Source organism: Amphimedon queenslandica, unplaced genomic scaffold (assembly GCF_000090795.2).
Source record: "Amphimedon queenslandica unplaced genomic scaffold, v1.1 AMPQUscaffold_13281, whole genome shotgun sequence".
NCBI classification, from domain to species: Eukaryota; Metazoa; Porifera; class Demospongiae; order Haplosclerida; family Niphatidae; genus Amphimedon; species Amphimedon queenslandica.
The window spans coordinates 4,738-21,049 of NW_003546483.1; the positions used below are offsets into that span (position 1 = coordinate 4,738).

General features: G+C 37.9%; 3 protein-coding genes across 3 annotated transcripts; 1 reads left to right on the plus strand and 2 right to left on the minus strand.

Annotated features, from left to right (window-relative positions):
- Positions 1-244: 244 nt before the first annotated feature.
- Positions 245-6,702, minus strand: LOC100641008 (sodium/potassium/calcium exchanger 6, mitochondrial-like). Its single transcript, XM_019999262.1, has 17 exons — positions 6,381-6,702; positions 5,941-6,111; positions 5,425-5,477; positions 5,209-5,266; positions 4,955-5,066; positions 4,433-4,600; positions 4,145-4,249; positions 3,801-4,021; positions 2,961-3,330; positions 2,659-2,909; positions 2,417-2,549; positions 2,162-2,283; positions 1,287-1,364; positions 1,166-1,241; positions 963-1,043; positions 774-841; positions 245-600 (listed from the first exon to the last, which is right to left on the minus strand). The coding sequence occupies exons 1-17, from the start codon at positions 6,615-6,617 to the stop codon at positions 388-390; spliced, it is 2,517 nt and encodes an 838-aa protein (XP_019854821.1). The 5' UTR covers positions 6,618-6,702; the 3' UTR covers positions 245-387.
- Positions 6,703-6,746: 44 nt separating this feature from the next.
- LOC100641135 (G patch domain-containing protein 3-like) lies at positions 6,747-10,325 on the plus strand. Its single transcript, XM_011407075.2, has 8 exons — positions 6,747-7,292; positions 7,831-8,192; positions 8,300-8,368; positions 8,673-8,784; positions 8,834-8,899; positions 9,811-9,914; positions 9,969-10,096; positions 10,148-10,325. The coding sequence occupies exons 1-8, from the start codon at positions 6,773-6,775 to the stop codon at positions 10,311-10,313; spliced, it is 1,527 nt and encodes a 508-aa protein (XP_011405377.1). The 5' UTR covers positions 6,747-6,772; the 3' UTR covers positions 10,314-10,325.
- Positions 10,286-16,066, minus strand: LOC105313550 (mucin-5AC-like). Its single transcript, XM_011407070.2, has 6 exons — positions 15,582-16,066; positions 15,397-15,492; positions 14,734-15,032; positions 12,685-14,160; positions 10,532-12,574; positions 10,286-10,442 (listed from the first exon to the last, which is right to left on the minus strand). Exons 1-6 carry the CDS (start codon positions 15,781-15,783, stop codon positions 10,398-10,400), a joined length of 4,161 nt encoding a protein of 1,386 aa, XP_011405372.2. The 5' UTR covers positions 15,784-16,066; the 3' UTR covers positions 10,286-10,397.
- Positions 16,067-16,312: the final 246 nt, after the last annotated feature.

Sequence of the window (16,312 nt, forward strand, 5' to 3'; positions counted from 1 at the left end):
TGATAAGTCTGGTGACTCTTAGCTGCATGGTTTTTGAATTGATATCGTTTTCTATAGTTACATTTTAATAGAGTTTAGAACTTTTTTTATTATTGTGTTATTTCTTAAAACATAAATAGTGATTGGATTATAGTAATAATTATAATATCTGATTTTTTGAGAGAAAATAAAGATACAATCTACAGTATAAAGGGCATAAATATAGAATCAGAAGGTCCAAGTGTGTACATGCTTATTTCATCACTTAGATCTAAATGCATACTTTTGATCATGATAAATCACAATTAATATACAGACACACTATAATACAGCATTAGTAATAATAATAATCAATCAATCAATTCATTATTGTAGCTATACATAATATTTGAGTGAGAAAGAGTACATTCAAACAGGTTCTAAAACGTTTGGAATTGAGATATTGAACACTTTAGCCTCTGCAAGTATGACAACAATTAAGAATGTCACGTAAAACACAAAGAGACAAATCCCATATACTCTTTTCATTTTGAACCGAAGGATGGAACTTATTACCAGTGACGATGAAAGACTCAGTAATAAAAAGAGGGCGGCAAACATTTGAACTTGAGTAAAGTACAGCTATAAGGAGAAGACATAGAAAGAGTGAAGTAGAATTAATTTTACAATTTTTTAGCTCCTCTCTAACTTTTCCTTCCTCCCTATCTCTCTGTTCCTCAAACTAAAACTGTGCTTTCTCACTCTCTCCTTCTCTTTCTCTCTCTCCCTCCTTTTCTCTCTTCTCTTTCTCTCACTCCAAATGTCAATCCTTCAGATCCAATTGCTTTAACAGTAGACGCTATACCAATTCCTAATAACATATCTAGTGGGAGGAGCTTAGTCAAGAAAACAACGCCCACGCTAATTTTCACACTAATTATCAACATTATAGTATGAAAGACCATACCCACCCATTACAATTAATTAACTATATAAAAGGATACTCAGTAGTGGTCCTCCGAAACAAGCGCCAATCGCCATACGAGGGAATCCTTGTCTTGCCATGGTGACGTTAGCCACAGCATCTGATGAAATTAAAAAGTTTATTATATTGGCGAAATTATTAAAATTCAAACTTAAAAAAATAATTAATCAATAACTAATAATAATGGTGGCGTGCATTTATTTATCTCTTTGTTGGCATTACCTCCAATGCTGTTACCCCAAGCTAATAGTGTAATTCCTAATATCCCATCAGATAAATCAATCACTATACCAAATACCTAAACAAAATAATACATTGGTTATCTAGGATACTAATACGGTACTTGTAATAGATTGACTATTTCATTGGCAATGGTGTATATCCATACAACAGCAACCAGGAACCCAACCCAAGCAAACACCTGTAGATAGAGATGGAGAGAGATTGCATGAGTAAAGATAAATGTACAGTATATAGCCCATGGTTTTTTCAAAAAATGGCTCCGAAATGACCCCCAAGTTTTATTACATTTTTTGATACATATTGATGCCCTTATGCTATGTAGAAAATTTGAGCTAATTCCGACTTCAATTTTTCGAGTTATGACCATTTTTAAAAAACTCCAAATTTCAGAAAAATGTCCTGTACTATAATAGCCCATGTTTTTTTCCAAAAAATGGCTCCGAAATCACCTCCAATTTTTATTACATTTTCTGATACACATTGATGTACTTATGCTACGTAGAAAGTTTGAGTTGATTCCGACTTCAATTTTTCGAGTTATGACCATTTTTTTTAAAAACTCCAAATTTCAGAAAAATGCCCTGTACTATAGCCCATGGTTTTTTCCAAAAAATGGCTCCGAAATCACCCCCAATTTTTATTACATTTTTTGATACATATTGATGTACTTATGCTACGTAGAAAGTTTGAGCCAATTCCAACTTCAATTTTTTGAGTTATGACCATTTTTTAAAAACTCCAAATTTTGGAAAAATACCCTGTACTATAGCCCATGGTTTTTTTCAAAAAATGGCTCCAAAATTACCCCCAATTTTTATTACATTTTCTGATACACATTGATGTACTTATGCTACATAGAAAGTTTGAGATGATTCCGACTAAAAGTTTTTGGGTTATATGGACTATAGCTCATGCTTTTCCCAAAAATTGTCCCTTACATTCTAAATCACAATTACACCATATTATGTTTCTTACACAATGATATCTTGGAGGCTTATCATTCGATGAAGTGAATGCAACAAGAATTGCTAGACAGACTCCAAAGACAAAAGCTATGACAATAGCAGGGAATACTCCACCAATCATCTTAAAACCCACTGGAGGAGAGAAATAAAAAATAAATATAAAATGAAACAAGAGAGAGAGAGAGAGAAGAGTGGGAAAAAGGAGAGAGAAAAAGAGACAGAATAAAGACCAAAAAATTAGAAGCAGGAAGAAAAAAAGTATTACATTTTGTTGTTAGACTAATAAACACTGGTGCTGTGACACACTGTATGATGGTCAGCCATCTATTCCAGTTGTCATTATCTTCATCTTTATCAATGACAGGTACTGTGATGTTTAATAATAGTCCAGCAGGTACCTGGAATAATGTGAAGAGAGAGTAATAGCCATTCATGTTTTTACAAAAAGTACATCATGTACATGTACTTAGTGATTTAAAATTAAGATTGCACTAAATTTGCAGTTACTTTTAAGGTCTCATATATTTTTCCGGCTTTCCCAAGGTCTCTGAAAGACTCTCCAAAAGGCCAGAGAGCTAACAATAGCTTTATAAAAGGATGTCGTGCCTTTGGCGTCTCAAAAACGGTTTCCCTTTGGTCCCAAGAAGACATCAAAGGAGACTCTTCATCATCACCTTCACCCTCGGTCTCTCGATTATTGTCAGAAGCCCCTCCTCCTGCCCCACCCCCTCCATCACTTTTATGCGAAGCACTCAAATCTAGACATAAAATAAAAACAGAGTAAAATTTTCAAAATGGCCACCCCATACCCAAATGAGATCCCCTTGATCTAGAAGAGCTTCTTGATCGTCGCTCCAGCAGTGGGCTCGGTCTAGGCGAGTGATGCGCAGGATGCAAGTGATGCTGATGAAAGACCTCCTTTCTATAAGCATGGTGCCAGATCTTGGACAGATTTGGGTTAGCACCCACAGCCACTAAACCGACATCCTCCGTTATGTCCAGTGCGCCTGATATCGTCCTGCGTAGTCTCCGGGGAGAAACAGAGCGAGGGGTGGGGGGTCTGGCCGGGAGAGGGGAGGGCAGTCTGTCTCTTGATTCTTCTTCTTCTTCTTCATCTGATACACCGTACACGTGTTGGGAGGCTATGATGGCACACGAGTGAGTGAGCTCACTTTCATGCTGAGAGAAGAGGAGAAGGACAATGACATCAGTGAGAGAGAGAGAGAGAGAGAGAGAGAGGGGAGAAGGGAGGGAGAGAGAGAGAGTGAATTATAAAACTGACATAAATGTATTACAAAATCGTATTATGCGTATTATGTAAATTGCATTATTACATTTGTAATTGTATAAATCACATTTGCAGAATACACATAGACATTGTAATGTATTGTAAAGCTGGCAATACTGTATTGGCGAGAGTTATATTTGGCAATTTGTTATAAATTTTTCATTTGTCAGGCTTTACATTGTCAATTTAGCAGCCATGTTTCATTGAGCATGTGAATAATGACACAAAATGGCAAAAAATTTTATGTTGGCAGTTTCTATTGTTATTCCACCAATATTGATTCCATGCCAAATATTTTCAGCTACATACATATACAGTATTTATTATTATTATTATTATTATCATTATTATTATTATTTACTTGTTCAGTGTTTACTAGTTGATGGTGTCCACTTGTTTCATGATCAGGAGACCCTTCTACAATAATCTTAACATTTGACGAAGGAGGAGGAGGGGGAGGAGGAGGTGAAGGAGATGGAGGGAGGTGCCCATTCCTTATAATAACAGGAGTCTCCTCATCTACTGGTGCAGCTGTGGAGCGACTATTGTATAACTCTTGTCCCTCGGGTTTAGGCTGAGGCTCTGGAGAGAGAGAGAGGGGGGGGAAAGAGAGAGAGAGGGGGGGGGGAGAGAGGTAGGAGAGAGAGAGGGGAGAGAGAGAGAAAGAAAATGAAAGAGGAAGGAGAGTGAAGCATGTCTGCTTACTTGGTATGTCGCCTGTTCCACTCAAGCCTTTCTTCTTCCATTTTTGATACACTAATCGACCAAATATTACAACTAAAACATACGTGACATAGAGACATATGAATCCTAAGGAAAAAGCAGAAAGGAATTAAGAAAAAAGAAGAATGGATAGTAGAGAATCTAAAACTAAATGCTACATTTTCAATTTCTCTAATAATACTGTATCAGTTAAATTCAAAACTGAAATAAGTGAAATTCCAAACTTCAAGTCAACAGCACCTGATAAAACGACACTCAGAATTCCCATACCTAGTGAAATTCCAATGTTCATGCTGTTGTTCCAGAGTATGAAGAATGTCCAGTAAACTGCTCCTAAGTAGAAGACCAGGTCTCTCATATATGGCCGTCTTGTCAGTGTGAAAGGCTTTGAAATGACGACAGCACCAACTACAACAGTAGTGACAAACATACCAGCACCTGGGGAGAGAAATAGGAGAGAGAGAGGGAGAGAGAGAGAGAGAGAGAGAGAGAGAAAGAGAGAAAGGGAAAGGGAGAGAGAGAGGAGGTAGAAGCGACATACATGTACATGTATGAGAGAGAAGAAGGGAAGGAAGTAGGAGAGAGAATCAAAAAGAGAGTGGGAGAAAGTTGTTTTTAGATAGTTGTGGTACAGGTACATGTACATAAACTAATTTTAAACAAACCAGGTTACTCTTGCTTATCATTATTTAGAATGTACATGTAGGACAAACAACAACAAAACACTATATGAAACACAAACAAGATAAAAATAAAAATAAACAATAATAAATTAGAGCTGGTCTTTCATACCAAATAAAGCACCAAAAGCAAGGCTGGCCCTCTTAGCATCAGGTTGGTTGATTGCAGCAAGAGCACTGAATATATCAGGGGCACCATTACCAAAGGCAAGGAGAGTGACACCGTAAGAAAGAAGAAAAGAGAAAAGGAGAGAGAGAGAGAGAAGGAATGAAGAAGAGTTAAGGAAATCTAAGAGTCAAATTTAAATGAAATTATAATCATTGTGAGACTTGTTATATCAATGGAATAATGGTAAAGGAGGATATAGCTACATTCTGGCTTAAGTGAAGAACTTGTGATATGACAGTAAGAGCTGGACAAAAACTAGAGGGAGGGAGGGAGGGAGGGAGGGAGGGAGGGAGGGAGGGAGGGAGGGAGGGAGAGAGGGAGAGAGAGAGAGAGAGAGAGAGAGAGAGAGAGAGAGAGAGAGAGAGGGAGGGAGGAGATATGTTAAAATGCTGACAGTGGTTACAATAACTCACTATTCTTCAGCCGTTGTGCCCAAGAATATGAACAGGAACAATAACCAAAAAAACTGCAAGAATAACATAATAACTAGCTATACCACACCTCAGCAAAAACAGACAATGCATCACAAGTGCACATGAATAATAGATAATTTAATGAAGAGCATAATTGTGAGAGTCACAAAAATGTACTGCTATTATAACTTTCAAAGTTACAGGTGTCTATGGGACACGACTCTTTTAAGCATGATAGGAACAATTACTAGAGACAGATGGACAATGGGAACAACAACCCTGCAAACACTATGCACCTTTTCACATTCACAGGAGATAAACATTATATGGACTGATAATGTAACATGCTGTAACTACATTTGTACAAGACTATCAAACTTTATGACCATGCAAGGAAAGTGAGTCTATGATAATAATAATATTTATTTATTCATTGTGCTGGAGCTAGAACAACATTCATATATTTCCTTTCTATTTTCCTTCTCTTCTTTCCTAATCTCTCTCTTTTTCTCTTACCAGTATAATCATTGTTAGTGGTAGCAGTTTCAATGGCATTATGCAGTAAACGAACTCAAAGTAGGTGAAAATTCCAGCGTCGCTTTTGCAGGCTGGAACCGTCTGTACAAACTTACACAGGACTGTCTGGTTCTTCTTCTGGTCTTCGCTTAACTTGTGGATGGAGGCACACTGCATTGATTGATAATAAATAATGTTTGTGATTTTAAAAGTAAACGAAAATAGCAATGAGCAGGTATGTGTACAGGTACAGGGTTAAGATTCTTTAAATTTCATAATACCAATTAAAGAGAAGGCTTAGATGTACATGAGTATAATATGAATGTAATGGCTGACTTAGCCTAGCCTGCATACAAAGCAAAAGTATTAGAAAATTGAGCTACAAATTAATAAATACTTTCTACAGTAAAACATAATTTTCCCTCCCTCCCTCTCCTTGCCTCTCGTATCTCATTTGCTGTCCCTAGTGAGAAGTTGATAGAGAGAAGGTGCCTTTGACTGAAAGAGAGAGAAGATGAGGAGGAAGACTCGCTCGTCTCCTCAAGCCACCAGAACTGATAGGCAGTCCTGCTGGTGTGAGCAACCATCCATAGAAAGACCAGTGACACCCCGAGGAGACCAAAGGCTCTCCTAAGCTTCCTGACCTCCAATATCCCACACTGATACTCGTAGTACATTTTACTGTACTACTACTACTACTAAAATGCTGCTCTCTTGACTCCAATTGAATCAGAAACTTAACATTTTTCCAAGCAGCAATTAGGCGTGGTTAAAAAACTGGGAGGGGCTAATATGGGCGGATCTCTCGGTTCTAACCACGCCTAATTTTGCTATGAGCTCGCAAATTGATAATTCTGTGTCTTATTTTCTTTTAGGTAATATTCCCCGTGGATTCCGCTCGTACAACTTAAGAGCTTATTTCTCTCATTTGGTGGAAAAAGAGGCGTTCGTTTGCTTTCATTTCAGACACAGGCCAGAGTTTCTGAATAATTCTGGAGGACCAGCCACGCCCTCTGGCAACGAAAAGACCACACCTACAGCCAGCAAACATAAAGATGTAAACACTGAACAGAAAACGATGTCGAGAACAGAAAACGAAACTGTTGACGACACTAGTTTTATCGATTATACAAAAACAACTACAAGAAGCAGCGAAACTGCACAAAACTTTAATGCAGATGCGGCAGTACAAGCTAATACTCATTGCTGTCCATTATCAGTAAAGAGTGAGCATGTGAAGGAGCTATTGAGTTATAATGGTAAACACTGGACTGATGGTAATGATGATATTATGAGGGAGAGGGTGAGGATACAAGCTCTCAAGTTACGGAGTGAAGAGTCGACTAGTGAAGGTCACGAATTGTAATAATGTAGATAATGAATAACTGGGCGATTGATTTTAGGGCCAATTTTTGGATTGCTTATTAAAAATTAAAGATTGTACTGCAAAAATTAAAATTAATTATTAAAAGTCATTTTACGGCACAGGGTCATGAGTCAAATTTCATCAAAAATTAAAAAGAGAGAATTTTTCATTTAAAATTTTTTTTCAGATGCATATACATGTACTTATATGGTGTAAAAAGTTTGAGTTGATTCTGATCAAAACTGGATTTTTTTATGAATTTTTAAACCTGTTCAAAATTTGGGCCAAAAATGAAGATGAGCAAAATTTCAATTTTTATATTTTTTTCTAATACATATACATGTTCTTATGCTGTATAGAAAGTTTGAGCTGATTTTAGATTTTTTACGAATTTTTAAAGCTGCTAAAAAATCAGGCCAAAGTCTGTGATAATAGCCTTTGCTTTTTTTCAAAAATTGGCTCATTTTAATTATGATTTGTTTTAAAGAAATGCCTACAATTATTCATTTTACTACAATTAATAGGTTCCCACAAACAGAATAATAGTCTGAGCAGTGATCAGATTCTCTCTCTTGTTGAATTCAGCCCACCATCTTCAATGCCTCAAGGAAACATTGGTACCTCCCTAAAAGTATTTCAAAATCTAATAAGAACCTGTCGGCTTCCTCCAAGTGTCATCAAAAAACTTAGACTCGTTTTCCCATCTCATTCAAAGCGATATGGTGCTGTGCCACTAGACTATGGCATTGCGAAAAAAGGAAAGTCTCTCTCAGATTTTAGAAAAGACGAACTGAAGCAACCAGCTGGTAGGAAAAAAAGGAAGTTGGAGGAAGAAGAGGATAGAGTGGAATTAGAGGAAGAAGATGAAGAAATTGAGCAAGAAAACGTATTCTATATACATCTCTCATTACAATATTCTCCATTTTTAATCATTTTATTCTCCATTATTTTTAAATAAAAATATTTATATATTAATTTAATTATTTTTTGTAGGAGAATGACGACTTTGGAGCTGAGGATTGGGAAAGATATGAAGCACTTCATGATGATGTTGACAAGCAGGTACAGCAACTTGCATGTATATGCTTTCATCGATGGTCAAGCTATGCTCAACCATTATCAAAGTCCTTGTACATACCTTTTAATATATGCACCTCCAAAAGTGCTTGTACATACCAGAATTAATGAGGATTAGTTTTTGTGTACTATAACTTGTGAATTGAGCAGAAATGCAGTCCTTGTACATACCTTTGTACATACCAGAATTAATGATGATTAGTTTGTGCTTGTGAAGTGAGCAGAAATGCAGCTTGCCTTTATAGTCCTGAATTTTATAATAGCTCTTCCTAAACCTCTTCCTTCCTAGGACAGAACATCAGAGAGACTTTTTGAGGATGAAATGGAAGTAACTTGGGACAAGGGAAGCAGTGGGCTAGTCTTCTATACTGATGCCAGTTACTGGCACCAGCAAGAAGGAGGTTAAAGGCTTGTATCATAATTAGGATTAGATTAATATGTTTTGCGCAGATTTTGATGAGCAATGTTCACAAGAGGATGACTGGGATGTTGATATGAGCTTATACTACGGATATGGTAAGAAGAAAATGAGTTTGAGTCATAGGACTTTCATTTCGTGGCTTCCTATGCCTTTGTTGATGAAATACCTTGTATTATAGTACAGGGTCTTTAGCAGCAACTTTAAAAGCTCGTAAAATATTTAATTTTGATCAGAATCAGCTCAAACTTTCTATGCAACATAAGTACTTGTATATGCATCAGAAAGTATTATAAAAATGGAGAATTCTCTACTTTTCATTTTTGGCAAAATTTGGTCCTCGACCCTGTACTATAGTACAGGGACTTTGGCCCGATTTTTGAGAAACTTCAAAAATTTGTAAAAAATGAATTTTGATTGGAATCAACTCAAACTTTCTACGCAACATAAGTACTTGTATATGCATCAAAAAATATTATAAAAATGAAGAATTTTCTACTTTTCATTTTTGGCTAAATTTGGTCCATGACCCTGTACTATAGTACAGGGACTTTGTCCCGATTTTTGAGAAACTTCAAAAATTTGTAAAAAATGAATTTTTGATTGGAATCTGTTCAAACTTGCTACGCAACTAATATCATAAATATATGTGTAGGTTTCAGAAAAATTATTAAAATGGAGAATTCTCATATTGCCATTTTTATGAAATTTGACTTTTTAATAAAATTCATAAAAAATCCAAGTTTTGTCAGAATCTGATTCAAGTTGATACACAACATAAGGTCACATATATGTATTTGAAAAAGTTCTTCCTTAGGTCAAAATCCTAAATTTAAAATCCTAATTTCTATGAAAAATTACTATTACACTAGTGGCATGTAGTCTTTTATTATAGCCTACTGTACTTCTTTCTATTATACCACAATTGACACTCTCAGCTCTAAGCTATTTTGAAGCTGCTCCTTTATCTGCCCATTCAAAAATTAAATTATAGTCTTATAACCTGTAGAGAGTGCAGATAAACCGGCTAGAGATATGAGGGACATGGAGATTGAGAAGAGGCTTAGAGCTGGTGAAGATTTGCAAGACATAGTAAAGAAAAAACCAACAGAAGTATAAAAATTTTTTATAATAATGCATTATAGCTCATTATGTTCTGCAATATAGAGTTTTGGTAGAAAAATAATGAAGGAGAAAGGTTGGAAAGAAGGCACTGGACTAGGTCCATCATCTTTAGGAATCTCAGAGCCAGTGGAAGCTGAAGGACAGAGCTCGCACTGTAAAACAGGACTGGGGTATGTTATTAAGCTCCAAGAATCTGGGCAATTTGAAGTGACATGTTTCAGGTATAGAGGTGAAAAATTAACATTAAAGCCACAGGCAAGAAAAAAGACAAGAGAAGTTTTAATTCCAACAATTTACGACGAGAAAGATGAAGAAAAGGATACTGTAATGAAACGCGGACCTCCGACTGTTTTAAAATATAGAGACAAATCATTTCCATCAAGATAAATAATTGATAAATAAATTATAATAATTATTACTATTATCATACACAGTTCATTGTTAAACATTCATGTACATTATCATTGTTTTTTAGTAAGACTTGCACATTGTGGCATGTTCATCCCAAGATTTTAACTATAAAAGAGAAATAAATTACCAAGTAATAGGGACATTAACTAAATCACTTAACTATGAAATTACCAAGTAGTATAAAACTAAATTACCTGACACTCTCTCCCACAATACCACTCTTTGTGGCAGCCAGAGCACAAGAAAGTAGCATCCCTTCCACAGGCAGTGCATATGCGATCACTCCTTGTTATTTCTTGCTCTCTTGGAGGATGCTGCAGTACAGCAGCAGTAGAGCTACTCACTGGTGAATGGCTAATACCAGTAGTCATTATATCAGAATGTGTTGGACGCCTTACAACTATGGAACCGGTTGCCATGTTCACAGCAGCATCTGGTGAATCTGCAATGAGGTAGGTCCTATTGTTTTTAATGATCTGTCTTGCTGTTGGCTTTATAAAGGAATAGTGCTGCTGTCCCTGGGGGTGCTTAGAGACTTGTTGATGTGGAGATGTCAGTGGAGAATATTGATGTCCTTGCTGCGTGTATTTAGCAGGAGCCTGCTGTTGAGTGCTTGGCTGCTTACTGAGGACAAAGTGATGGCCTTCAGTTGGTGTCTTTGAGTGAGGGGGAGCAGCAACATGTGACTGATGAGTTTTGTAATGATAAGACTCAATTTTCTGTAGAGAAGTTTGCTTATGAGTCACAGCTTCTTCTGGAGGTACAAACACACCTGAAGTCTGGATGTGATACATTGCTGCCTTATCTCTATGCATTTGCTGAGCTGATGGGCTCTTGCCATTACTACCAGTTGAAAACTGTTGCTGTGTATATGCAGGCGGTGGTGAGATCCTACGTGAAGGTGGTGGTGAGATCCTACGTGAAGGTGGTGGGAAAGGTGAAGTAGATGAAGTTGAAGGAGAAGAGGCTGCTCTTTGGTGTTGTGCTAGCAGAGAGACTCCAGCTTGATTCACCACTCTTTGTGGCTTGGGTCTTACAACTTTGCTTGATCTTGAGGTCTGTTGGACTGGGATGCCAGAATTATCAAGTACTTCAACATTAGGAGGAGGCATAGCAGGTCTAGACAAATGCTGCTCATATTTTTTACCATTTTCCTTAAACTGCTTGAGGGCAGAGTGGAAAAGGGTCATGAGGCTTTCTCCTGACATGCTCTCAAAGTCTCTCTTTCTCTTGCTCTTAATAGCTCCAAGTTGCCTAATCAAATCAGAGAGTGGTTCCTCCTTGTCAATTACTGCAACAGTAGTGGTCTGGATTTCTTTCTCTTTTCCTCTTTTATTATTCAGAGTCTTATTAGTACTATTGCTGCTGCTGATAGCACTGCTAGTCAAATCTTGTGCAGGTACCTGCGGCTGTGTTTGCTTCTGATGATGAGGTGAAGGACTAGTTGTACTAACTCCTAATGGACTGTATTTATTATAAACAGTCGTAGGAGACTCTTCTGATGGAGTCCTATGTTTTCTATACCTTCCTGCTTGCTGCACTCTGTAGGAAGGAGGACTTTTTAGTTGTAATGATGATCCCTGCTGCCTGCCACCTGATGGTAGTGCATTAACTACAGCATAAGGTTTTGTAGTATTGACTGTCGGCTGACTGCCTCCAGCATAGTGTGTGGCTTGTCTATCAGAATTATCTGGTATTTCAACTAGTGTGTAATAAGTCCCTGTAGCTGATGGGCCCTGCTGCTGTGCAGGCATAATAGTAGGATCATTATTGGCAGCTACAGCCACTACAGCAGTGTGAGCCCCTGGATTGGGAGGCTGGGTTAATACAGCAACTTTTGGCGAGTGAAGTGGTGGGTCTTTGCCACCACCAACATGAGATGTCATTTCAGGTTGAAAAGATGTAGCCTGGTCAGCTTGTACTAAAGTATAAACAGTTCCAACTTCACCAGTGGCTGTTATAGTAGTTGGTGTGACTACAACAGTTGCTGGTGATGTTGGTATGTTGCTATTAGTATAAGTGACATGCACTCCTGCTTGATTGCTAGGAAGGCTGTATATTGGAGTACTGCTGCTGTATGCAGGAGCAATGCTAACATATGTAGTACTGGGTGATGTAGATTGATGATGATTTGGTTGCCTGACAAGCTGAGAAGAGGAATCTGATGTCAATGAAACAGAGTTCTTGTAAAGCATGCGTAGCTTCTCATGAACTTTGGTAGTAGCTTCAGATACATACTAAAAATAATAATAGGTGTTAATACCAATAAAATTGAATTCTTAAAAATTTAATTAATTAATAAAGCAAACAATATAATTATACAAAAACATAGGACTGTAACACTTACATGCATTGGAGGTGCCAATGGCTTTCTTGACCTTGTGCTGGTTATAATATCTTTGCTGAAGGTTTTTTCAGCATTAGTCTTAGTAGTTTTCCCAGCATTGGCTGTAGGAGACTCTTTTCCATGCTGCTGCTGGACACTGACAACTGTACTATTATTATTCCTACTAGTTGATGCAGTAGATATTATCTTATCAGGATGCTTCTGAGATTGTATAGCAGTACTGCTGGGTCGATTGTTAACAGACTCCTCATTTAAGTGTGATAATGGAGTAGTTGCAGCTGGAGAAGAAGCTGAAGTTGTCACAGTCTTACTATTATTACTACCATGATAAGAATTCCTCCTGCCCCCATAAGTGTACACATTATTCCTATTTAGTTGTGCCTGGACCTGCATTTGTAACTGCTCAAGAGGAGAGGGTGTAGAAACTGGAGAGGGTGTATGAATGACAGAAGCTCGCTTGTGCTTTGAAGGCATTAGGCTAGTCACTCCAGGAACTATCTTGACAAGGGATCTATCAGGAGGAGGTACTGATGGAGTAGGTGTTTTCGTCTCAGCTGGGCTTTTATTCGTAACGACCGAGGTACTGTTAGTAGAGCTGGAAGAGCTCTTTCTTTTCCGACTTGAAGTAGTAGATTCATCATCAATGATAATGACATCTGGTTCAGGAGGTGAGCCCTGTACTGTTGGAACTGGCTCACTAGGAGATTTTTGATTATCAGGAGCTGCTGCTGCCTCTAGAGATGAACTGGAAGATGAAAGAACAAGGACATCTTCATTACTAGTTTTATCATTGGATGATGAATTTTGAGTCTCTTGATGATTAGAAGATTCTAAATCTACTAGAGGAGGGGGCACTGTACTATTAAGAGGAGGTGGACCAGCTTCACTGGTAGCAGGAGCATCTTTCTGTTGTTCTAAACTACTAGAACTGGTCACTACAGTGAGTGGAGATTCCGTGCTTTCTCCTCCTTCCTCAGTCTCGCTCTCCTCAACTTTTATCTGAAGCATTGGCTCTGGTGAAGACTCGGGAGCATCCAGAGCTGGTTCTTGCCAGGACGGCGGATTATTAGGAGGGCTCCTCTGGGTTGTAGATGAGACTGGGCTAGTGTCTATGCTAGGAGGCAAGGTAAGAGAGACTCTTAAACTCCGAGGCTTCTTCGCTGAAATTATAAGTGAGTCTGAATCACTCTCATCATCTTCTTCGTTATTATTTTCAACAGCGCTTGAAGAGTTACTTAAGATACCTTCTGAGGTCTGCTGCACTGCTATAGTGTAGCTCTCGACTGTCGTACGCCCATATTTAGAACTAGTCGCATCTTGTTGCGAAGTCTGTCTTTTACGAGATGCCCGATACGAATAAGTACCACTTCTTCCGGGACCAGATGTAGATTTGGCTAGTTTTCGTCTCAAAGCTTCAAGAGGTCTCACTTTACCACTATTGCGCCTGCTAGTCTCACTAAGCCTTGGACGACCAACCTACACATACAATGATCATGTGATATTATTTTAGATGCAAAAGAAAAAATAATTTTGATCAGACTTATAGTACAGGGTCTTTAATCACATTTTGCCAAAAATGACTAGCAGAAAATTCTCCATTATTATAATTCTTTTCCAATACATGTACATGCTGTTATGTTGTGTAGCAAGTTTGAGCTGATTCTCATAAAAATTGGATTTTTTTTTACAAATTTTAAAAGTTACTCCAAAATCAGGCCAAAGTCCCTGTACTATTATATATAGTAGAGGGTCACGAGCCTAATTTTGAAAATGACTAGGAGAGAATTCTTCATTTTAATAATTTATTCTGATACACATACATGTTCTTATGTTGAGTAGCAAGTCTGATCAAAATTGACAAGTAGCACATAGCATGCTTTGTGGTAACTCTCATTTCAATGCAATAAAATTTCCTGTAACATTGGCTAATGAAGCATTTGGCTAATGAGCTATTTCTTAAAAGTGTAATTCCAGGAATTAATGCTATTGCCTGGCAAAGCAAACTATATGACAGCCTAAAATTATAAAATTAAATACTACTCCTCTTACTTTTCTCTTTTTTGGTGGTGGTGGTGGTGCAGGTAATGCTGGCTGAGCTGCTGAGGTTGAACTAGTTGGTACATGCACCTCTTCCTCCTCCTGTCTCTCCACTTTGACTTTTACTGCTTGCGGGAGTATTCTTGTAGAGTCGGCATCTTCGTCCTCTTCAAAAAGACTTTGCATGACATCGATTGATTCTGTGAGATAAGGATTCTTCACCTGCTTGATACAATACATACAGTGCCATGGGCTATTGAGCTCCAGTGCTGATGCTGGTATAGGAGGATTATGACATTTCTGATGAAAACCTATGTATGTGTATGTGTTTGTGTGTGTAGAAAAAGTATTCAAAGCCCGGCTGAACAAGAGCAGGTGAATATTGATATATAAGGACCACCCTGTAATTTAAGTACATTCAAAAGGTGAAAGCACAAAGCTTATGATTATTCATTGTCATAACAAACTCCAAGTGGGGGCCTAATCATATTCACTAGGTGTCAAATTTGTTATCTAATGATCTGATGTGATAAGCTGTAGGTGACTCGCCCTACTCAGGCAGCAAGTCAGCCTAAAACTGCATGGATGCACATGCAGTAATATTTGCTATTATTGTAAAATTAAAACAATCTCGCAGCACTCAGATTCATCAATATAAGAACAATGGCACATTACCTATTCCACAAATGTCGCAAAGGACAATTTCGTTGGGATGCTCAGATTCGTCCTTTTTGCACTTGATGCAAATTATATCAGTTGTTGTTTCGTCGACTGTATCAGGAATTAAAGGAAAGGAAAAACGATAATTAATGTATTATAAAGAGTGCAGGAAAACATGGGGAAAGTCAATTTTCACTTACCAGAATGGATTTGGGAGAAAGAGGCCTCATCAGTGGAGCGGTCGTCAAAGATGACAACACATCTCCGCTTGGCGTGATCAATCTTCTTGATCTTGGCAAAGTAGACCATCCCGTCGTTCCACTTGACAAGAACGAGACTGCCCTTTTCGTGTGGAAAGGACTCGCCTCCTTCTCTGTCAGTATAATCACCGGCTGTAGCCATAGTAGACGAGTATAATCAGAACCGAGCGCTCCTACTGTCAGTAGATACACTGAGTCACTGACGCGACTTAGACGATTCCCACTAATATAAAGAGCCTCTCACAACTGAAGTCGTGGCCTCACAGAGCCCAACAAAAAACTGGGACCGTGGGACGTTACTGTTATGCCAATCAGGTTAAGAGTAGGAGGATCTTTCCCATACCATAATTACAAAGTCATTAGCACTTGTTATTATTTTCTGGTAGCGGAGAGAGGGCCAAGGAGTGTATGAATAACGTTACACTGTAATTACAGGCAGGCCTTATATATAACCCCGTGGGTGTGTGTATTATTGACGGGAGCTCAGAGGCTACAAATATCCTGGAAACCTTTCAAATAATCTTATTAATGATCAGTTGTATACTGTAGCAGCCATAGAGCTGCTCTGAGCCTGACCAATCAGAATGGTACACATCATCAACAAAGTGCACTGCTGTTATAACAACATACAAATTCATTGGAAAATGCAATATTTATTGGAAAAATATAGT